Raw genomic sequence first — 23135 nt, forward strand, 5'->3', positions numbered from 1 at the left:
CAAAATGCTCAATCTTTAAGAAGCACATAGAGGGGGGTGCTAGATAAAAAAATTGGTGTGGGTTGGCTTGTTCATCCTCAATCATGGGTTTCAGAGATGGGTTGTCCACTGACCTGAGTGTAAACCTGCACCCAAGAACGGCCATCCTCTCCTCAACTGTTCTCAGTCCTAAAGGTTCATGTAGTGTGTGTTTGTGTACGTGGGGAGTCTGTATGCCATCTTGATGGTAAGGTTTTGAATGGTCTGACGTTTTCTGATGTGAGACCTCTCCACTTTACACCAGGCTGGTGTAGCGTACTCAAAGAGCGGCTGAATGCACCTCTGGTAGACTCGATGGCTGTTCCATGGGGAGGCTCCTCCTTTTCTTTTACAGAGTACCCTCAGGTGGTTCAGGCGCTTCATTCCCTCCTTCTCCAGGCAGTCTGTGGGCACGCCAGGAACATTTTTCTTGGAATGTGACCCCAAGGAACTTGGCCTTTGGGGTCATCTGGAGTGCCTGTCCATACAGTTTAAGGTCCACTTGCTTAGTTCTTTTGGGGCGCCTGGAGAAGGGGACGCAGTGGGTCTTCAGGGGGTTAAGCATGCCCAGCCACAGAGTTGCTCAGTTCTTGATCTCTGTTATGCACTTCTGTAGCTTTTTTCCTGCATGAGCAAAGTTCTCAGAGGAGGCCCAATAACAGAGATTGTCTGTGAACTGGGCCACATGTCCCTCTCTTGGGTGGGGGTTATAAATATCACAGATGTACATTAAAAACAGCAGAGAGCTGAGGGTGGAGCCTTGGGGTACTCCCGCCTCTGGAGAGAACCTGGATGATGTGGGTTCTCCTTCTCCCATGCAATCTCCCACTGATTCAAAAAGCTGTTTAAGAGTGACCATCTGAGTGGGGAGTTTCAGGTTTGTATCTGATAGCCTATAGATGAGCCCATTGTGCCACATCTTATCAAATGCCTTTTCACTGTCGAAGAAGACAGCCACCGCCACCTCTTTTTTTGTTGAACCCGCTTTGTACAGCTTCGGCCAGGCTCAGGATGTTGATCTCTTCATCCTGAAGCTCACCTGATGTACTCTTGAGTGCTCCGCTGTTGTTGAAGTGTCTCAGGTGCCGGCTAACCAGGACCCTCTCCAGCAGCTTCAAGAGGTTGATGGGCCTATAGTTGGCTGGCTGGTGAGGGTCCTTACCTGGCCTGGGGATCATTGTGACAACCGCCGACTTCCAGGGCTTGGGGAAATGTGTGGTGTGCACACAGAGGGTGCAGAGGTCACAGAGCTGGTAGTGGAACTCAGGGGAGGCCTCCTTGATGAGTCGGTTGTCGATAGTGTCCTCCCCTGGTGCCTTGATGTGCTCTTGCAGCTCTGTGACAGTGACAGGAGTGATGAGGGGGTGACTTGTGTTGAGGATGGGGCTTATGGGTAGATGGATGGGGATAAAAACCTGACGGTCAATGATGGTCTTCCACTCAGGGTCAAACAGGGGGCCTCCAGGGCAAGAGTTGATGTTTTTCAGATGGTCTTCAAAAACATTGGCCTTCTCCCTGTCCTCCACTATTTTCCCTTGTTATTTTAGTTTTGTGACCTTGCTGTTGCTTTTCTTCCTGTTGAGTTGGTGCAGAATGTTCTGGGCTTGGGATCGTTGTTTAGGTCTGAGTAAAATGTGTCCTGTTTTCTCCCTCCCTCTCTTCATTTATATTCTTATTTGTGCTTGCAGTTGGTTTACTCTGTGTTTTATCTCAGTTGGCCTTGTAATCATGAATTCTCTCCTCAGATCCCTTTTCTGGTGGATAAGGAGTAATGGAGCACCATGCACAGACTTCATGGAGACCACTGAATATGACGAGGATTTGGCCCATCAGGACGGCCCTCTGGTCCAGGCATAGGGGGTTTGGGTCACAGGGGGCAGAACAAGAGCTTTGGTAATTGTGGTTTCCCAGTCTGCAGTTTTCTAATCATGTTGGATTCTTCTATATACAGACTAGGATTGAAGGCAGAGAGAGGTGAGGATAAGAGAGCGGGGGTCTCTTTTGTAGGGCTTGAGTGATGTCATCATGGGATAAATGATGCAATAATTATTGACAGTTTGAATTTTGCCCATTCTCATACTGCTACTGCACTGACTACACACACCTTGATTTGTGAATGCTTGGCAGCTTTTTTGAAAGCCCTCAAATATCCTATTCAATCTGACAACTGGTAAAGTTAGGCTTATTTTACAGAATAACTTTTGTGTAAAATAAAATGTTATGCATGATGTCATATCTTGTGTACTGTATGTGTAGAAGACAACATTGCCATGTGTTAAGCATAGTCTTACAAGACAATGGTAAAATGATTACATTCTCTCCAAGAAATCTTTCAAATGTTTGCTTGTTTATTTCGCAGGACCCCAATTTTCAAGAAATACATGATTAGCCTCGCAAACCTAAACACAACAAGCATTATGACTTGCACTGATATGTAAAATACATAATATACAAAACAAAATAAATATAATTCATATTTCAATAGCATGCCTCACAATGCAAACGGCGTATGTACTTTATGTATACATTAGAATGACAACTATGAAGAGATGAAGCATAACTTTTCCAAATCACATTTTATTAATAAAAACAAAAGCCCTGGATCTACCACTCTAATCTAGGCTTATAACAAAGCTCTGATTTTACATTGTACTTTGATGCATACAAGTAACACAGCCCAAATGTCTTACAAGCTGGTTGACGGCACCCATCCATCTGCACAATATACAACAGTCTGTCTACACCGGAAACAGTCGGCTGGGCAGTTAGTGCCTTATTCAAACGCCTTCAGAATGAATTTACATTACTGACATCTTTTTACACGTCAAGGTACTGCGGGGGAAGAAAAACAACAGTGGGAAAATATAAAATACATTGCTTATAGTCAAACAAGGCAGTTTGACAAAGAGAACGACCTAGAAACTCTACAGAACCTGTAAGGTAAAAGGAGAGATAGATGAATGCTTTGCTTTCTGTACATTCTAGAAGGTTTAGTAGCACCATGTAAAAGCTTGAGTCAACTGTCTTAAGGGCTTTTCACACTACATGTTCTTAGCCCAGGGCCAACCTTAACCCTGGTTGAAAACTAGCCCTGGGCTACGTGCAGTGTGAACGCGACTTAAGAGGGACAAGCGACAGGCAAGGTAAAGCTTTAAGGGAAATAGTCCATTTCAGTTCAGTCAGTGCTTTCAGCCTGTTTCCTCCCCTCATCTCCATGTCATGTGCGGTAAGCAATGTAAGTTGATCTCAGAACCATATTCTATCTTTAACTGCTCTTAGTAAGTTAATATGGCTTGGCGAGGCAGAGTACAACAGATGGAAGGAATGCAGTCACACCGGGTGATTGACAGGATTTTAGTTCTGGAGCACCTGATGGTCAGGCGCTGTGTTGACATGATGACAAAGGTCAGAGGTGTTCTTTCCTGTCCTGAATCTCTGGTGGACTGCTGGCTGCTGCTGTTCTGTAGCCTGGTCCCAGATCTGTTTATGCTGTCTTGTAAACTCCTATGATTGTCACGCCAATGGCCATAGGATTTGTCGAGACAGCACAAACTGATCTGGGACTAGGTTAGCTGTTGAAGGTACTCCATTAGCTTTTCTGAGTGTCCGTCTCCAGTTCCAGTTCCTCTCCATCTTGTAGTTCTTTGTTCACTTCTTGTAGTTCCTGGTCATCTTGTAGTTCTTCATCATCTTGTAGTTCTTTGTCCTGGTCATGTATCTGATCATACTGTAGCTGCTCAACGTCTTCTTCATCTTCCTCGTGCAGAGTCAGTTTCCTGTCCTCCACCAGCTTCATCTTGTCCCGGATGTGTACAGCAGAGGATGCCATGTCTCCTGGGCTGCCGAAGTACTGCTCACTCCTAAAGGGGGACATAGCGGAGGGAAGGAATCAACAACAAGGCATCAGTTCTCCTCTTAAAGTGGCATGCATCATTAGATCTTCAAACATCTTCATGTACACTATGACATTGATAAATGGTTATAGTGGATGGATAACATCAGTTACCAGTGTAAATTATGTTTTGTACTAGAGGAGTAAATTGGAAATAACTTTACCAGCATTGACGTTAACCCCGCATCATGACAAGTTTCAGGGAGTCACTAAAGTCATGCAGGTTTTAGTGTGACCTGTCCTCTGTTTCTTACCCATCTGGGAATATAACAGGGACAGTGAGTCTGTCCAGTAAAGCTTTCCCCACCGTCTCCACCTCCTCATAGGTCTCCTGCTCCAACTCCACTGGGAGATCACCCTGCTCTGGGCTGGCTTGGACCAGCACCTGGGATGGAGAAGACAGTGTTGTGTTCATATTTCAGAACATATGGATTCTTTAGAGATTCAGAATGGTGAAAACAGAGAGCCACAAACAGAGAGCCACAAACAGAGAGCCACAAACAGAGAGCCACAAACAGAGAGCCACAAACAGAGAGCCACAAACAGTGTGTCACAAACAGAGTGTCACAAACAGAGTGTCACAAACAGAGTGTCACAAACAGAGAGCCACAAATAGAGAGCCACAAACAGAGAGCCACAAACAGAGAGCCACAAACAGAGAGCCACAAACAGAGTGTCACAAACAGAGTGCCACAAACAGAGAGCCACAAACAGAGAGCCACAAACAGAGAGCCACAAACAGAGTGTCAGTGTCATGAAAGGAGTGTGGTTGTTTGTCCTGGCAAAGTGGTTTTATGGCTGACTGAATGGGAGCTGATAATTATGAGTCTTTTACTCTGCTGGTCTCGGCTGCTCTCGGGAAGAAATTACGAGTCCTCATTGTCCGAGACGAGTCAAGACTAAGTAAAAACGTGTCCAACACAGAGACAAGACTGAGACACTCAATATATGGTCTCGAGACTGGACTCACTACAACACTGATCATTAAAGAGGCTGCTCTGGAGTTTAGTTGCTAATTGTTTACCTAAAATGTTGGCTTGAGTGTTGCCTGTCATCACTACCTTCTGTCATGAAACCTCACAACCTGTAGGTTTTCCATAGGCTCAAATAAGCTTTAGGCAGGGAGAAAGCCTTTTCTTGGTGTCTCATTCTTTACACAGTAACTATTGTCCATTCTTCACCCACCTTCTCAGCTGCGGTGTGGAAAGAGCAGGCCATTTCCAGCCGATGGACCCTCTCCTCAGAGGTGACAGTGAACTGTTTCCAGACCCGGTTGAGGCGTGGCAGGGTGTCACCGGAGGAGCGTGTGGTGCAGCGTAGAGACTGACACAACACCACCGTCGCCTGAAGCAGCTGACGGCCGTAGTCGTAGGTGCTCTGAAACACAGAGAAAGAGGGAGATGCTCAGGGTTGTGTTCAGGGTTGTGTTCTGTACATGTATGTCAACAGCTTGCCACGAGAGATCAGTACCTGTGCAACATCCACAAATTTCTTGTGTTTCTCCAGCAGCACTTTGGTTTCCTGTGCATCGTCCCCGAGCCTGATGTGGGTCTTCAGGAGAGCATCCAGCAGCTCACCAAGCCACTCCACCGCCTGAGAATCAACACAGGTATGAGGTTTACTTAAAAACAAAAACAATATGTCAAGAATAACAAAACAACACATCAGTGACGTGTTGACATATGCAACCCAGAACCAAAGATTAAACTAACAAACAGACAGACAGAGATGAAGAAGGGAAGGTCCATAGACTGACCTGTGACGCATCTTCCTCACACTTGAAAAGCTGGACCATCTGAAGCATCTTCAGTCTCCTCACATCCACCATGTCTTCACATCTAGACAGAACCAAAACACTCTTAAAACATGACAATGGTCATTTCCATGTCAATATCCATGGCAAAGTCCAAAATTCGATGATATTACAGAAATTGTCTGACTCATGGAAGCTTTGTAAACAACTTCAGCATTATCTGGAGCAGCTGCAGCCCTGCACGCTCAGGAAAAAAGACATCTGGGTAAACCTTTGTTTCCGGAGTTGCATGTCCTCCATAACTCCTTGGATATGATCAATGTTTTCTTTGTTTTCAATGGGCACATCCTTCCCATAGGACCAGGTTGTCTGGTTGGACATCTGATCCATCACGACCTGCCCTTTCTCCCTCAGGCCTGCCAGGGATCCCTCTGGACAGAGCATCACAGCAGAGAATATTCCTCAATAACCAAACTAACACTACTGATAGTTATAAAATATTCCAACCAAACTTTATTCTTGCAGTTATCCATCTACAGTTGAAGTCGGAAGTTTACATACACTTAGGTTGGAGTCATTAAAACTCGTTTTTCAACCACTCCACACATTTATTGTTAACAAACGATAGTTTGTCGGTTAGGACATCTACTTTGTGCTTGACACAAGTCGTGTTTCCAACAATTGTTTACAGACAGCTTATTTCACTGTATCCCAATTCCAGTGGGTCAGAAGTTTACATACACCAAGTTGACTGTGCCTTTAAACAGCTTGGACAATTCCAGAAAATTATGTCATGGCTTTAGAAGCTTCTGATAGGCTACTTGACATCATTTGAGTCAATTGGAGGTGTACCTGTGTACCTTCAAACTCAGTGCCTCTGTGCTTGACATCATGGGAAAATCAAAGGAAATCAGCCAAGACCACAGAAAAAAAATTGTAGACCTCCACAAGTCTGGTTCATCCTTGGGAGCAATTTCCAAATGCCTGAAGGTACCACGTTCATCTGTACACACAATAGTACGCAAGTATAAACACCATGGGACCACGCAGTCGTCATATCGCTCAGGAAGGAGACTCGTTCTGTCTCCTGGAGATGAACGTACTTTGGTGTCCGAAAAGTGCAAATCAATCCCAGAACAACAGCAAAGGACCTTGTGAAGATGCTGGAGGAAACAGGTACAAAAGTATCTATACCCACAGTAAAATGAGTCCAAAATCGACATAACCTGAAAGGCCACTCAGCAAGGAAGAAGCCACTGCTCCATAACCGCCATAAAAAAGCCAGACTACGGTTTGCAACTGCACATGGGGACAAAGATCGTACTATTTGGAGAAATGTCCTCTGGTCTGATGAAACAAAAATATTACTTTTTGGCCATAATGATCATCGTTATGTTTGGAGGAAAAAGTATGAGGCTTGCAAGCCAAAGACCACCATCCCAACCGTGAAGCACAGGGGTGGCAGCATCATGTTGTGGGGGTGCTTTGCTACAGAAGAGACAGGTGCACTTCACAAAATAGATGGGATCATGAGGCAGGAAAATTATATGGATATATTAAAGCAACATCTCAAGACATCAGACAGGAAGTTAAAGCTTGGTCGCAAATGGGTCTTCCTAATGGACAATGGCCCCAAGCATACTTCCAAAGTTGTGGCAAAATGGCTTAAGGATAAAAAAACGTCAAGGTATTGGAGTGGCCATCACAAAGCCCTGACCTCAATCCTTTTGACAATTTGTGGGCAGAACTGAAAGCGTCTGTGCGAGCAAGGAGGCCTACAAACCTGACTCAGTTAGACCAGCTCTGTCAGGAGAAATGGGCCACAATTCACCCAACTTATTGTGGGGAGCTTGTAGAAGGCTAACCGAAACGTTTGACCCAAGCTAAACAATTTAAAGGCAATGCTACCAAATACTAATTGAATGTATGTAAACTTCTAACCCACTGGGAATGTGATGAAAGAAATAAAAAGCTGAAATAAATCATTCTCTATACTATTATTCTGACATTTCACATTATTAAAATAAAGTGATGATTTTACCTGACCTAAGACAGGGAATTTTTATAACATTACAAAAATGAACAGTAAGAATAGAATAATAAAATGGTGCTTACCAACACTCTTGAGTTTCTCCTCGAGGTGTTTGAGTGTTTGTTGGATGGCAGCCCCGTCAGTGGGGGCCACGTCTGCACAGAGCATGCCCAGTAGACCATCCAGCTGCTGGGACAGCTGCGAGGGTAAACTGGGGTGTTAGTACAAAGGCAACACAAAGCTGTAGTCCATACAGTTAGTCTATACTATTATGACTGAATCCCAAATCAACCCCCACTCCTTCACCCCTAGGCCCTTAAGTAGATTGGAGGACTTGATAAGTGTAAGCAATATGGGTGGTGGTAGCTCCATCTTGCCATCTGATTGTTGTCATATTGCTTTCACATATCGATCTACAGTACACAAATGCCAAGGGACTGGCCCTAGGTACTGACTTGGTGATTTAGAGTAAGAATCACTGTCGCTCTTGGCTGTATAGGTATTTTGCTGTTATCAAATAAATTCAATCAATCAATGAATTAATCCATGAAACATACATCCTGTGCGGTGCCGTGGAACTCGTGTGCTGACTGCAGTACGTTCTGCCTGGACTCCAGTTGGCTGGCCTGTCTGTAACAGACATCACTGAGCTGCTGCTGAAGACCCTTCAGCTCCACTAGGTCCTCCTCGTCTCCAGCACTCAGCAACGCTGCTATCTGCTGGTTCAGCTCCACGTACACCGCAAACCACTCCTGTGGATACACAACCAATAACACACACATTATTACACCGCAAACCACTCCTGTGGATACACAACCAATAACACACACATTATTACACCGCAAACCACTCCTGTGGATACACAACCAATAACACACACATTATTACACCGCAAACCACTCCTGTGGATACACAACCAATAACACACACATTATTACACCGCAAACCACTCCTGTGGATACACAACCAATAACACACATATTATTACACCGCAAACCACTCCTGTGGATACACAACCAATAACACACACATTATTACACCGCAAACCACTCCTGTGGATACACAACCAATAACACACATATTATTACACCGCAAACCACTCCTGTGGATACACAACCAATAACACACACATTATTACACTGCAAACCACTCCAGGAAATAAACAACCAATAAGACATTATCATACACAGCAAGCAATCCTGTATATACACAACCAATAAGACATTATCATACACAGCAAGCAATCCTGCATATACACAACCAATAACACATTATCATACACAGCAAGCAATCCTGTATATACACAACCAATAACACATTATGTAAACTCCCGAGCTGACAAGGTGGGGCAAAAAAGTATTTAGTCAACCACCAATTGTGCAAGTTCTCCCACTTAAAAAGATGAGTGGCCTGTAATTTTCATCATAGGTACACTTCAACTATGACAGACAAAATGAGGGGAAAACAATCCAGAAAATCACATTGTAGGATTGTTTATGAATTTATTTGCAAATTATGGTGGAAAATAAGTATTTGGTCACCTACAAACAAGCAAGATTTCTGGCTCTCACAGACCTGTAACTTCTTATTTAAGAGGCTCCTCTGTCCTCCACTCATTACATGTATTAATGGCACCTGTTTGAACTTGTTATCAGTATAAAAGACACCTGTCCACAACCTCAAACAGTCACACTCCAAACTCCACTGTGGCCAAGACCAAAGAGCTGTCAAAGGCTGGGAAGACTGGTGCAGGTAATCTGCAATAGGTAAGCAGCTTGGTTTGAAGAAATCAACTGTGGGAGCAATTATTAGGAAATGGAAGACATACAAGACCACTGATAATCTCCCTCGATCTGGGGCTCCACGCAAGATCTCACCCCGTGGGGTCAAAATGATCACAAGAACGGTGAGCAAAAATCCCAGAACCACACGGGGGGACCTAGTGAATGACCTGCAGAGAGCTGGGACCAAAGTAACAAAGCCTACCATCAGTAACACACTACGCCGCCAGGGACTCAAATCCTGCAGTGCCAGACGTGTCCCCCTGCTTAAGCAACAGTGTGTGAAAACCTTGTGAAAACTTACAGAAAACGTTTGACCTCTGTCATTGCCAACAAAGGGTATATAACAAAGTATTGAGATACACTTTTGTTATTGACCAAATACTTATTTTCCACCATAATTTGCAAATAAATTCATTAAAAATCCTACAATGTGATTTTCTGGATTTTTTTTTCTCATTTTGTCTGTCATAGTTGAAGTGTACCTATGATGAAAATTACAGGCCACTCATCTTTTTAAGTGGGAGAACTTGCACAATTGGTGGCTGACTAAATACTTTTGCCCCACTGTATATACACAACCAATAACACATGCGTTATTACAGAGCAGAAGAGTCAGACACTACAAAACAAATAAGTTATTTTGTGGAGACACAATTCATACCAGCAAACACAGAAGGTTGTGCTAATACTGTATACCAACAATACAAATTGTTTCTGTATCAAAGTTGTTAATGTTCAGTTCAGACCTACTGTGTAAAGTAATTGAGTTGAATGCTTTTGGACTGTCATTATTACTTAGAGAACACTTAACATTTCAGATCAATAGCTCCACCTGCTGAAGGCTGTGGGATATAACAGCAAAACAAGGCTCTCGCTCTCTTGACAGTGTGGGTGTCGCTCTCTTGACAGTGTGGGTGTCGCTCTCTGCCGGTGTGGGTGTCGCTCTCTGCCGGTGTGGGTGTCGCTCTCTGCCGGTGTGGGTGTCGCTCTCTGCCGGTGTGGGTGTCGCTCTCTGCCGGTGTGGGTGTCGCTCTCTGCCGGTGTGGGTGTCGCTCTCTGCCGGTGTGGGTGTCGCTCTCTGCCGGTGTGGGTGTCGCTCTCTGCCGGTGTGGGTGTCGCTCTCTGCCGGTGTGGGTGTCGCTCTCTGCCGGTGTGGGTGTCGCTCTCTGCCGGTGTGGGTGTCGCTCTCTGCCGGTGTGGGTGTCTCTAGCCTAATCGTCAATCTTAGCTTTGACCTCGCTCTGGCTTTAGCCTTCAATTCACCCTGGCCAGCTTTCTCTGTTCCGGTCAACGGGGCACGCTCCAGCCCAGAGCAATGATTCATCAGGGTCTTTGATATAAACCCAGCCAGGAGAGACATTAGTTACACCCCACAGCTGTTGCTGCTGCAGTCACTTCCTGGCCTGGACTGACTCTGGTGATTGAGCAGGGAAATACTAATGCCAGCTGTTGTTTTGTTAGTGAAATCACACAAACCTTTTCCAGATGTAAACATTGTACCTTATTTATGTCAATGGTTTACCTACATCAGTTCCATAGTTTTAGTCTAGTACCGCTTTGCCCCTGCTTCTCAGCCCAGAGAGTACTGATCTATGAAAAGCAGTTACAGAACAGTATGTCTTCTGCCAAGTGCCTTCCCTACAGTCTCCTGGCAGCTAACACATTCGTCCTAACAATCTAAATCCATAATCATATTCAGTCACCTAATTATTGGGATCTTCAAGACACTCCAGACATGTACTTCTACTGCAGAGAGAGAGAACTAGCAGCTATCTATCTCCACAACTCTTCTCTGTAAGTGAGTATGAACACTGAACAATGAGTGGCGTAACAGAGCTGTGTCTGTGGTGTTATCGTGTCTGTGGTGTCCTTACGCTGTGTTTGCTCTCTATCTCTTGTGTCTTCTGGCCAACTATGTGTCTTGAGTTGTGTGGTATTGTATTATGTTGTGTTGCGTCTGTTTTGTGTCTATTGTGTCTGTAGTGTGTTGTTTTATTCTGTCCTTACGCTGTGTTGGCTTTCCATCTCCTCGTGTTTCTGCTGTAGGGCCTGGGAGGCCCTGATAGAATCTCCGATCCCCCACTGTGTTCGGAGCTGCTCTGTGCCAGGCCCCTCCAGCCAATTCACAACCTGCATAGCAACAAGAGAGACCCCATTGGACACAATCATTGATAAATGCTTCATCACTTCCCCCAGGCCGACCAACGAAATACCTTCCAGGTATCAGAGGTCCCTAATTGGTTGGAAAAACTGTAAATCAGAGTGGGTTTCAATCAGGTAACACTCCTTAAAATCTAGAAGGTGATATAAAGCATGTATTGGCATTTAAAATGTTGTATAATGAGGCTCATTGTTAAAACAGTGTACCATGTGTCAGCACAGCAATATATTATGCCAAGTTACCTATAAAGTAAATATTGTTCACGATATATTGTACTAATGTTTTCTGTGTGTGTCTACTTGAAACTGACATCCCAGGACAAGATAAGGATAACATGATAAATCTAATTCAACATCTGGTTGAAATACAGCATCATTTAAGGAAAGATCAAGAAGAGGTGTTAGAATCCACTGAACTTTGAAAGAGGGATGATAAAATGGTTCAGTGTTGAGTTTGAAAGAGGTTTTCGGCATCATCCTTGAGCCTTGCTAAGCAATTCTCCCGCCTGTCTCCTATATCGCTCGGAGAAATACAGCTTACAAACTACTCCCCCACTCGCTACACTGCATCTCTACTCCCAGCAGATAAGAACTAGGCCAAACCCCCCTAGCCAAACTAATCCATCATCCTACAGAACAACATCTTCATCCCCATAGCAACAGACTGCTCATTCCGTTAGGATCTAGAATCTAAAATAGAATCCATCCATTCCATGGAACACTTCACATCATATCGAAGGAGCTGTTCACTTCCTTTTGCACAGGAAAACATTCAAAATGCTGACATCTTTAGATCAGCGGTTCTCAGCCTGGTGTACTAGTGCCCCTAAGGGTATCAGTCAAATCGACAGGTGGTAGCCTATATGGGAGGAATAATAAGAACATAGGGCAAATGATCAGTTGCACATGACGGAGTACGGAGAACAACTGTTTTAGATGCTAAAGTAGAGTTAAATCTATTGGCCAATGGGAGAAAAGGCATTTTCCCTTCATGGTTACAGACAGGAAATGAGGTAGTGCCAGCTGCCAAGGAGGAAGTGTGCTGATATGTAGCCATGTGTGCTGACTGCTCATCCTGGCTTTGTCTCAAATCACTATCTTTTCCCTATACAGTGCACTACTTTTGACCAGGGCCCACTAGATATGGGACAATTATTAGACTGAAGGTGAGGACACAACAGTTCACCTGACAAGACTGAAACCAAACATTACACTGTTTTATGTGCATTTTACATGAATGTATCCAGGTGCATCAGCTAGGTGCAAAAAAAAAAAAGACAAGCGTTTGAGTGAGAGATCTAACTGGTGTTTCAAAATGGCCGTACACCTCTCCAAAGTGTGCACAGTTCCTAAGTCATTTCGATGCACTTTTTTAACTCAACTATGAGGTGCTTTTTTGAGCTCTCGTGCCATTGAGGAACATCCCCGCCTTTACACAATTACTGTTGATGTTTATGCAATACCCAAGAACAGTCCATCATAAATCGCAATCGGGTCAGGTGGGCATAATTGGGAAGCTTATTCTATTGCCAACATGACCAGCTAAATGCTCAAATATAATCTTACAGTGTTAGGCTTTCACAAGGCAATTCAGAGAAGCAGATGGTCATTTTGGTGCACATAGAATGGAGTCATGAGTGCATTCAGATGCGTGGTGTTCTTCCCAAAACAACAAACAGGCTCATTCTGTTCAGGACAACCCTGGGTATAACACCATGCCATCTTGTAACTGGACATCAAACATAGTGATGTTGTATAACTGAGTAAACAAAACATTAAGAACACCTGTTCTTTCTATGACATAGACTGACCAGGTGAATCAAGGTGAAAGCTATGATTCCTTATTGATGTAACTTGTTAAATCCACTTCAAAATCAGTGTAGATGAAGGGGAGGAGATGGGATGAAGAAGGATTTTTAAGCCTTGATACAATTGAGACACAGATTGTGTCTGTGTGCCATTCAGAGGGTGAATTGGCAAGACAAAAGTTTGAACAGGGTATGGTAGTAATTGCCAGGTTTGTGTCAAGAACTGTAACGCTGCTGTTTTTTTTATGCTCAACAGTTTCCTGTGTGTGTGTGTGTGGGGGGGGGGGGGTTGCAACTCCATATTAGGAAGATGTTCCTAATTTTTGGTATACTCAGTGTATACACAAGTTTTATGATATGGAAATATGAGGTGCCCTTTTGGCTTGCTTGTATGACATCAATGCGATATTTATTATAATCCTCAACGTATCATCTTTCAAAATACACAGAGTCCTCGTAATTTACAGCCTTTCCCTCACAAAAATGTGAAAACGTTGCCCAATTAGCGGGAGGGATGAGGGCAGCTTCTTGTCGCGTGTTGTGTTCAAGTTCAGAATGTCTGTCGTCAAAACCCATGCAGAGCTGACGTCATGTATAGCATGTCACTGTACAGCCACTGCATTCCAATTTAGACGCTATCAGTGTCCAAATGTTAAAACCCTATATGGTGACGAGTGTAAATCTGCATTTGTTTCTCTGTCTGGTCACTAGGCTGCTGTTGTTGAAGGTATTGGGCTAAAGTCAGTGGGTTTGGTGTGTGTAGTATGTTGGTGTGTGTGTAGTGTGTGTTCAGTGTGTATCCAGAGTGTGACATCATAGGGCAGTGTGTGTGCAGTACCTGCATGACCTTGGTCTGTATCTCCTCCAGCTGGGATCGTTTGCTGCGTTGGCGACACACCTCCTGGTACTTAGTGTACTGTTCCCTGAGGGAGTCCAGCAGCTTCATGACCTGAAATAATAGTTTATCTTGTATAGTATTTGTATGTTATGTGTGAATTTTGATGTTATATGTTTACATCTTAACCCGGCTTGCCATAACTGAAGTTCCCTCTGGGAAAAATGCAGTTATTCTATTGTACCTGTGGCTGGGCCAGTAGCTCGTCATCCATGGGGGACCAGGCCACACCACCTCCCTCTGACCCATTAAACCTCCGCTGCTGCAGCTCTGACAGCAACTCATGGCCTGGAGGGGAGAGAGGAGATAGGGATGGTCATAGGGGGAATGGTAGTGAGAGAGATATTTTTTTATATATAAGTGTGTGTGAGAGAGAGAGAGACAGCCAGCCAGCAAGAGAGAGAGACAGCCAGCCAGCCAGCGAGAGAGAGAGACAGCCAGCCAGTGAGAGAGAGAGACAGCCAGCCAGAGAGAGAGAGACAGCCAGCCAGAGAGAGAGACAGCCAGCCAGAGAGAGAGAGAGACAGCCAGAGAGAGAGACAGTCAGCCAGAGAGAGAGAGAGAGAGACAGCCAGAGAGAGAGAGACAGCCAGAGAGAGAGAGACAGCCAGAGAGAGAGACAGCGAGAGACAGCCAGAGAGAGAGACAGCCAGAGAGAGAGAGACAGCCAGAGAGAGAGACAGCGAGAGACAGCCAGAGAGAGAGAGAGACAGCGAGAGACAGCCAGAGAGAGAGAGAGAGAGAGAGAGAGAGAGAGAGAGAGAGAGAGAGAGAGAGAGAGAGACAGCCAGAGAGAGAGAGAGAGAGAGAGAGAGAGAGAGAGAGAGAGAGACAGCCAGAAAGAGAGAGAGAGAGAGAGAGAGAGACAGCCAGAGAGAGAGACAGCCAGAGAGAGAGAGAGAGAGAGAGACAGCCAGAGAGAGAGAGAGAGAGAGAGACAGCCAGAGAGAGAGAGAGAGAGAGAGAGAGAGAGACAGCCAGAGAGAGAGAGAGAGAGAGAGAGAGAGAGACAGAGAGAGAGAGAGACAGCCAGAGAGAGAGAGAGAGAGAGAGAGACAGAGAGAGAGAGAGACAGCCAGAGAGAGAGAAAGAGAGACAGCCAGAGAGAGAGAGAGAGAGAGAGACAGCCAGAGAGAGAGAGAGAGAGAGAGAGAGAGAGAGAGAGAGAGAGAGAGAGACACAGCCAGAGAGAGAAACAAACAAACCAAAACAAAGGCAAAGTCTTCTCATGCTTTGTTGATTTCAAAAAAGCCTTCGACTCAATCTGGCATGAGGGTCTGCTATACAAACTGATGGAAAGTGGTGTTGGGGGTAAAACATACGACATTATAAAATCCATGTACACAAACAACAAGTGTGCGGTTAAAATTGGCAAAAAACACACATTTCTTCACACAGGGTCGTGGGGTTAGACAGGGATGCAGCTTAAGCCCCACCCTCTTCAACATATATATCAACGAATTGGCGCGGGCACTAGAAAAGTCTGCAGCACCCGGCCTCCCCCTGCTAGAATCCGAAGTCAAATGTCTGCTGTTTGCCGATGATCTGGTGCTTCCGTCACCAACCAAGGAGGGCCTACAGCAGCACCTAGATCTTATGCACAGATTCTGTCAGACCTGGGCCCTGACAGTAAATCTCAGTAAGACCAAAATAATGGTGTTCCAAAAAAGGTCCAGTCACCAGGACCACAAATACAAATTCCATCTAGACACTGTTGCCCTAGAGCACACAAAAAACTATACATACCTTGGCCTAAACATCAGCGCCACAGGTAACTTCCACAAAGCTGTAAACGATCTGAGAGACAAGTCAAGAAGGGCATTCTATGCCATCAAAAGAAACATAAATTTCAACATACCAATTAGGATTTGGCTAAAAATACTTGAATCAGTCATAGAGCCCATTGCCCTTTATGGTTGTGAGGTCTGGGGTCCGCTCACCAACCAAGACTTCACAAAATGGGACAAACACCAAATTGAGACTCTGCACGCAGAATTCTGCAAAAATATCCTCCGTGTACAACATAGAACACCAAATAATGCATGCAGAGCAGAATTAGGCCGATACCCACTAATTATCAAAATCCAGAAAAGAGCCGTTAAATTCTACAACCACCTAAAAGGAAGTGATTCACAAACCTTCCATAACAAAGCCATCACCTACAGAGAGATGAACCTGGAGAAGAGTCCCCTAAGCAAGCTGGTCCTGGGGCTCTGTTCACAAACACAAACACACCCTACAGAGCCCCAGGACAACAGCACAATTAGACCCAACCAAATCATGAGAAAACAAAAAGATAATTACTTGACACATTGGAAAGAATTAACAAAAAAACAGAGCAAACTAGAATGCTATTTGGCCCTAAACAGAGAGTACACAGCGGCAGAATACCTGACCACTGTGACTGACCCAAAATTAAGGAAAGCTTTGACTATGTACAGACTCAGTGAGCATAGCCTTGCTATTGAGAAAGGCCGCCGTAGGCAGACATGGCTCTCAAGAGAAGACAGGCTATGTGCTCACTGCCCACAAAATGAGGTAGAAACTGAGCTGCACTTCCTAACCTCCTGCCCAATGTATGACCATATTAGAGAGACATATTTCCCTCAGATTACACAGATCCAAAGAATTCGAAAACAAATCCAAATTTGAAAAACTCCCATATCTACTGGGTGAAATTCCACAGTGTGCCATCACAGCAGCAAGATTTGTGACCTGTTGCCACGAGAAAAGGGCAACCAGTGAAGAACACACACCATTGTAAATACAACCCATATTTATGCTTATTTATTTTATATTGTGTCCTTTAACCATTTGTACATTGTTAAAACACTGTATATATATATATATAATATGACATTTGTAATGTCTTTACTGTTTTGAAACCTCTGTATGTGTAATGTTTACTGTTAATTTTTGTTGTTTTTCACATTATATATTCACTTTGTACACTTGCTTTGGCAATGTTAACACATGTTTCCCATGCCAATAAAGCCCTTGAATTGAATTGAATTGAGAGAGAGAGAGACAGCCAGAGAGAGAGAGAGAGAGAGAGAGCCAGAGAGAGAGAGAGAGAGACAGCCAGAGAGAGAGAGAGAGAGAGAGAGAGCTAGAGAGAGAGAGAGAGACCGCCAGAAAGAGAGAGAGAGAGACCGAGAGAGAGAGAGAGAGAGAGAGAGAGCTAGAGAGAGAGAGAGAGAGAGAGACCGCCAGAGAGAGAGAGACCGCCAGAGAGAGACAGCCAGAGAGAGAGAGAGACAGCCAGAGAGAGCGAGAGACAGCCAGAGAGAGAGAGACAGCCAGAGAGAGAGAGAGACAGCCAGAGAGAGAGAGAGACAGCCAGAGAGAGAGAGAGACAGCCAGAGAGAGAGAGAGAGAGAGAGAGAGAGAGACAGCCAGAGAGAGAGACAGCCAGAGAGAGAGACAGCCAGAGAGAGAGACAGCCAGAGAGAGAGAGAGAGAGAGAGAGAGAGAGACAGCCAGAGAGAGAGACAGCCAGAGAGAGAGAGAGACAGCCAGAGAGAGAGAGAGACAGCCAGAGAGAGAGACAGCCAGAGAAAGAGAGAGACAGCCAGAGAGAGAGACAGCCAAAGAGAGAGAGACAGCCAGAGAGAGAGAGAGACAGCCAGAGAGAGAGAGAGAGAGCCAGAGAGAGAGAGAAAGAAAGGTGTACTACAGTACAGAATGTAGACGACAGCAAGTTTAGCCATTAAGTTACATTATACATTTCAGCGGTGCATTATTGTGGAGTAGTACTTCAGGGGAAAGATTGCTATTCATTTATTCATAATACCAACATCAACAGCATCCCAACCTCTTTAAACAGAGATTAATTACACTGGAAAGCCTTCCAAGTACGTTCTTTGATAACAGCACATAACAAATAGGACAGAGTATTGTTCTTATATCATGCTCTTATTCTATCTCACGTTGTGCCTGTAGCAACACAAACAAGAGTGACAGGACAGCCCAAGCCCTCTTCTTCATTACGCAAGACAATCGCTCAGAGAGCGAGCGAGCGAGAAAGAGAGAGCATCAGGCGTTGTGTAGGAAGTATCCCAAATTGCACCCTATTCTCAATATAATGCACTACTTTTAGCAAAGGCCCATAGGTTTCTGGTCAAAAGTAGTGCACTATGTAGGAAATAGGATGCAATTTGGGACACATACCGAGTGAGTTCTTCTGTGGGAAGCACAGTACCAGAGACGCGTTGGGCTGACCGTCCATTCCACAACCACCAGACAAAGCTCCTTTTATTGGGACAGCTCTGCTATGTGCTGGCCTTCCAGGGTGTGTGTCCCATAGAACACCCTATTCCCTTTATAGTGCAGTACTTGGCCCTGATCAGACGTAGTGTAGTGCACTATGAAGGGAACAGGGTGCCATTTGGGCTCAGCCCAGCTCTGCTCTGGCATTCCTCTGAATGGGTCAATATTTTCACTGTAGTAAAACCGTTCAAGTGACACACTACTCGCCACTAGGCCTGCAAATACAATTACTGGGTCTACGTCCCAAAAGGGTGCCTTTTGGAACGCACTCTAGGAGTCTGTTTACTGAATGGTTACACAGAGTGGAAAATGTCTTCTCTGCTGGTGGCGTGCACCATCTCTGCATCCTGTACCATTCAACTGAAATGGAGCTCAGACTGGTATAGAAACACACAGCTCTACTAGCTAGGCTACCTGGATTCAGCTATTTGTATTAACAATGACTTGTGGACAAAGATTGGTATAATTACCGGTTTGTAGAACTGTTTCAGGATCAAGCGATGGTAGGAAGTTACAATCTGGTGGCCTGGGAGAAAGATAAGTAAGCAATGTGTTTACTGTGTTCAATTCCCTTTCCTCAATCATGGATACTTAGAGCAAAAATAGATATAGTCAATACCTTTCTTTGTCTAATTGGTTACTTTTCTCACTCTCGTTGATGACCACCAGTTCATCTAGAAGGGATGTGGACTCTTTGGTAAACTTCTCAAAGACCTGAGGAAAAACTAATGAGTAACAATGTACATGCATGTTTGTCACATAACAACAGGATTGGGGTGAATTCCATTTCAATCAGGAAGTAAACCATATTTAAATTCCACATTTTCCTCATTGAAAAGCATGGAAGACAATTTCAGTGTACTTCCTGAATTGACCCCAACTCTGCATAATGTCATTGTTATATACATTTTAATCTGTAGGATTCAAATGTGATGTCCAAATGTGTGCTATTGTACACAGTCACAGTGCATTTGCTTACAAAACCACCTCCAACTTCCTTCATACTGGACACAGAGACATACACATGGACTCTGGGGAAGTTGATAAAAGGGCCTCATTGCCAAAATCCCGAAGTATCCCTTTAAAATGGTGGCTAGGCTTACCAGTCTTTTGTTCACCCAGTCCATGTGATCATACACTAAACTTCCTCCAAACTCATCAGTCAGCTGACAGGGCTCGATGTAGCGTGTGAGCTTATTGGCAGATACCAGAATAACCTGGAACAAGAGAACAGAGGAGAGACAGGGTCAGAGACAGTTATTAAATCCCCACTGTGGATTAAGGAGTTGTATTATTTCATCATCACGCTAATCTCATCCAAGTTTGGACAGTATAAAAGCATGATTTAAGTTTGTAAAATGTAGAAACAATTGATCAAGTGGAGCAAGGCCTAAACACAGCTGGTAGCGTGGTGTGATGGCCTTTCATACTGGTTAAGTTAACAACTTTTCAATGTTAACAACTCACACTGACTAGATAGCGGTAAAGTTTTCAGTTCGACACATCAACGTTGACAACCCAGACAAACTAGATAGGGATTGGAATAGGATTCTGGGAGAGGCCTATACAGACAAGTCTCTCTGTAAGCCCTGCCTGTTAGCCTCCACGGCTGTTCCTCCTGTCAAATACAGGCCTGTTTAGATGTAGCAAGGGGATGGGAGGCAACCGCTGACCATACAGATGAGATGAACACAGCAGAATGTTTTCCACCAGGGACAGACTGGACAGAGAGACCAGGGCCCATACAGATGAGATGAACACAGCAGAATGTTTTCCACCAGGGACAGACTGGACAGAGAGACCACGGCCCATACAGATGAGATGAACACAGCAGAATGTTTTCCACCAGGGACAGACTGGACAGGGAGACCACGGCCCATACAGATGAGATGAACACAGCAGAATGTTTTCCACCAGGGACAGACTGGACAGGGAGACCACGGCCCATACAGATGAGATGAACACAGCAGAACGTTTTCCACCAGGGACAGACTGGACAGAGAGACCAGGGCACATATTCAGAAAGATCCGTTTGTCTTTCAGATCATAATGAATAAGACAGAAATGGCCTGATCCTAGATCAGCATTCATACTTTGAGATGCTTTATGAACATGGGCCCTGAACTCCAGTCCTCAGCACAAACATCCTGGATACGTCCAGTCAGAGTGAAGAAAAAGACTTACATCTCAATCTCCCAATAACGTCAAGATATCTGCCTGTCTGATGTCATGTGTGGGTGTGTTGAGACGTATCGGAGCTATCTGGCAGCCATACCTGGTTGTTTGTTTTCAGACACTAATGGAGTGTAAAGTCAGAAACAGATGTATTGTATTTTCACCATGTTGTGATTCATCACCAGTCTATGCTGTGAATATTACTCAATGAAGATCAGATACTACTTATCCTAACCTGTACACACAGAGACATAACTCCCCTCACCCAGAAGATTAAAGTGAGAGCGTGTGCAGCATGAATAAAGGGATGAGAGAGAGCTTAAAGGTCAAATACAAGTGAACCCTGGAGAACTATATAGTTAGGCATCAACCCTGGAGAACTATATAGTTAGGCATCAACCCTGGAGAACTATATAGTTAGGCATCAACCCTGGAGAACTATATAGTTAGGCATCAACCCTGGTGAACTATATAGTTAGGCATCAACCCTGGTGAACTATATAGTTAGGCATCAACCCTGGAGAACTATATAGTTAGGCATCAACCCTGGAGAACTATATAGTTAGGCATCAACTCTGGAGAACTATATAGTTAGGCATCAACCCTGGAGAACTATATAGTTAGGCATCAACCCTGGAGAACTATATAGTTAGGCATCAACCCTGGAGAACTATATAGTTAGGCATCAACCCCGGAGAACTATATAGTTAGGCATCAACTCTGGAGAACTATATAGTTAGGCATCAACCCTGGAGAACTATATAGTTAGGCATCAACCCTGGAGAACTATATAGTTAGGCATCAACCCTGGAGAACTATATAGTTAGGCATCAACCCTGGAGAACTATATAGTTAGGCATCAACCCTGGAGAACTATATAGTTAGGCATCAACCCTGGAGAACTATATAGTTAGGCATCAACCCTGGAGAACTATATAGTTAGGCATCAACTCTGGAGAACTATATAGTTAGGCATCAACCCTGGAGAACTATATAGTTAGGCATCAACCCTGGAGAACTATATAGTTAGGCATCAACCCTGGAGAACTATATAGTTAGGCATCAACCCTGGAGAACTATATAGTTAGGCATCAACCCTGGAAAACTATATAGTTAGGCATCAACCCTGGAGAACTATATAGTTAGGCATCAACCCTGGAGAACTATATAGTTAGGCATCACCCCTGGAGAACTGTGTAGTTAGAGGCTATCATAATGTTTTGTTCATCTCTGTAGAGACCAAAGCAAAACACACATACAAACACCATCATCACGCTACAGTGAAAACATGATGCTAATGCAGATTATTAACATTTTTCCCCTTGCAGACAGACTGACTCATTGATAAATATTCCTGGTTGTAAAGCAATCCCTAGAGTGTGTGGATCAATCCACATTGCCGTGTGGAATCAATGGAGGCCTCTTCATCTGCATATGACTAACAAGGTTAGGAGAATCACACACAGGCTTTCGTATTGCATGTGCATTTATTTATATCGCGATTAGCCTCCAAATAAGAAGGAAGAAAACTGTAGCCTGAAGTTTCTAGTTAAATTGTGATGGCAGATTGGCAACCTCCCAAAGAGAAGAGAAGCAGTAAGAAAAACAGAACAGACCCATCCCTTCTCTTCCACAGCCCACTATGTATCAAATGACATCTGGATAGAGACATTTGTACATGAAACCAACCTCAATCTATCCCTCTCTGGGCATGTATCCACACAGTTATAGAGTAGGGGTGCTGATCTAGGATCAGTTGTCTTAACTTACATCTTAATGTATAGGAATATATGGAGAGGTGGTACCTGGACCCATATCCACAAAGTGCCTCTGAGTAGGAGTACTGATCTAGGATCTGTATATATCGTCTGACTCAATATGATCTAAAAGGAAACACTGATCCTAGATCAACACTCCTACTCGGCAGCTTTTCAAATATGGACCCTGGGATGTAAACTCAGCTCACAATCCTAATCGAAGTGCTTTGAAACGGAAAGGCAGATCAAGCAGAGCATTTTGTGTCAGGGTTTAAACCCACAGTGGCATTTATTGTTCAGTTGCGTCTCAGTGAGTCAGCTCTCTACCATAAGTGTTGCTTTGTCTCACTGTGAGATCATTCCATTAACAGAAGAACATGTCCCCTCAAAATAGAATGGCCTCATTTGAGAAGATCAAAACCATGATGTATTGTGGCTAAATTGTGACTTACTGACTTAAATACAAATAATAATCAGTACATGTTGCAAGGTGATTTGAAATGCAGTCCATGTCGAACAAACCAAATAGCTAGTTCCTTGAGATTGAGGAGGCAGGCACTGAGTGAGACTGTTCATGCCCTGTTACACTTCC

The 23135-nt window shown here is 44.2% G+C and overlaps 1 protein-coding gene across 4 annotated transcripts in view; it reads right to left on the minus strand.

Moving 5' to 3' along the window:
• Nucleotides 1-2346: 2346 nt before the first annotated feature.
• The window catches only part of sestd1 (SEC14 and spectrin domains 1), a 34706-nt gene continuing 13917 nt past the window's right edge, over nt 2347-23135 (minus strand). For 2 of the 4 annotated variants that reach the window (XM_090230078.1, XM_090230077.1), the window contains exons 7-20: nt 19715-19828; nt 19231-19325; nt 19082-19137; nt 14527-14630; nt 14286-14396; nt 11487-11609; nt 8253-8447; nt 7779-7893; nt 5935-6094; nt 5667-5748; nt 5381-5503; nt 5096-5287; nt 4165-4295; nt 2347-3878 (exon numbers count right to left, since the gene is read on the minus strand). In XM_090230078.1, the coding sequence (XP_090086204.1) occupies nt 3608-3878; nt 4165-4295; nt 5096-5287; nt 5381-5503; nt 5667-5748; nt 5935-6094; nt 7779-7893; nt 8253-8447; nt 11487-11609; nt 14286-14396; nt 14527-14630; nt 19082-19137; nt 19231-19325; nt 19715-19828 (1872 nt within the window). In that variant the 3' untranslated portion in view covers nt 2347-3607. The remainder of the gene's footprint in view (nt 3879-4164; nt 4296-5095; nt 5288-5380; nt 5504-5666; nt 5749-5934; nt 6095-7778; nt 7894-8252; nt 8448-11486; nt 11610-14285; nt 14397-14526; nt 14631-19081; nt 19138-19230; nt 19326-19714; nt 19829-23135) is intronic. The other 2 variants (XM_090230079.1, XM_090230080.1) reach the window with 1 other exon arrangement.

Source organism: Oncorhynchus mykiss, chromosome 3, assembly GCF_057628025.1.
Source record: "Oncorhynchus mykiss isolate SJ-2025 chromosome 3, ASM5762802v1, whole genome shotgun sequence".
Taxonomy (NCBI): Eukaryota; Metazoa; Chordata; class Actinopteri; order Salmoniformes; family Salmonidae; genus Oncorhynchus; species Oncorhynchus mykiss.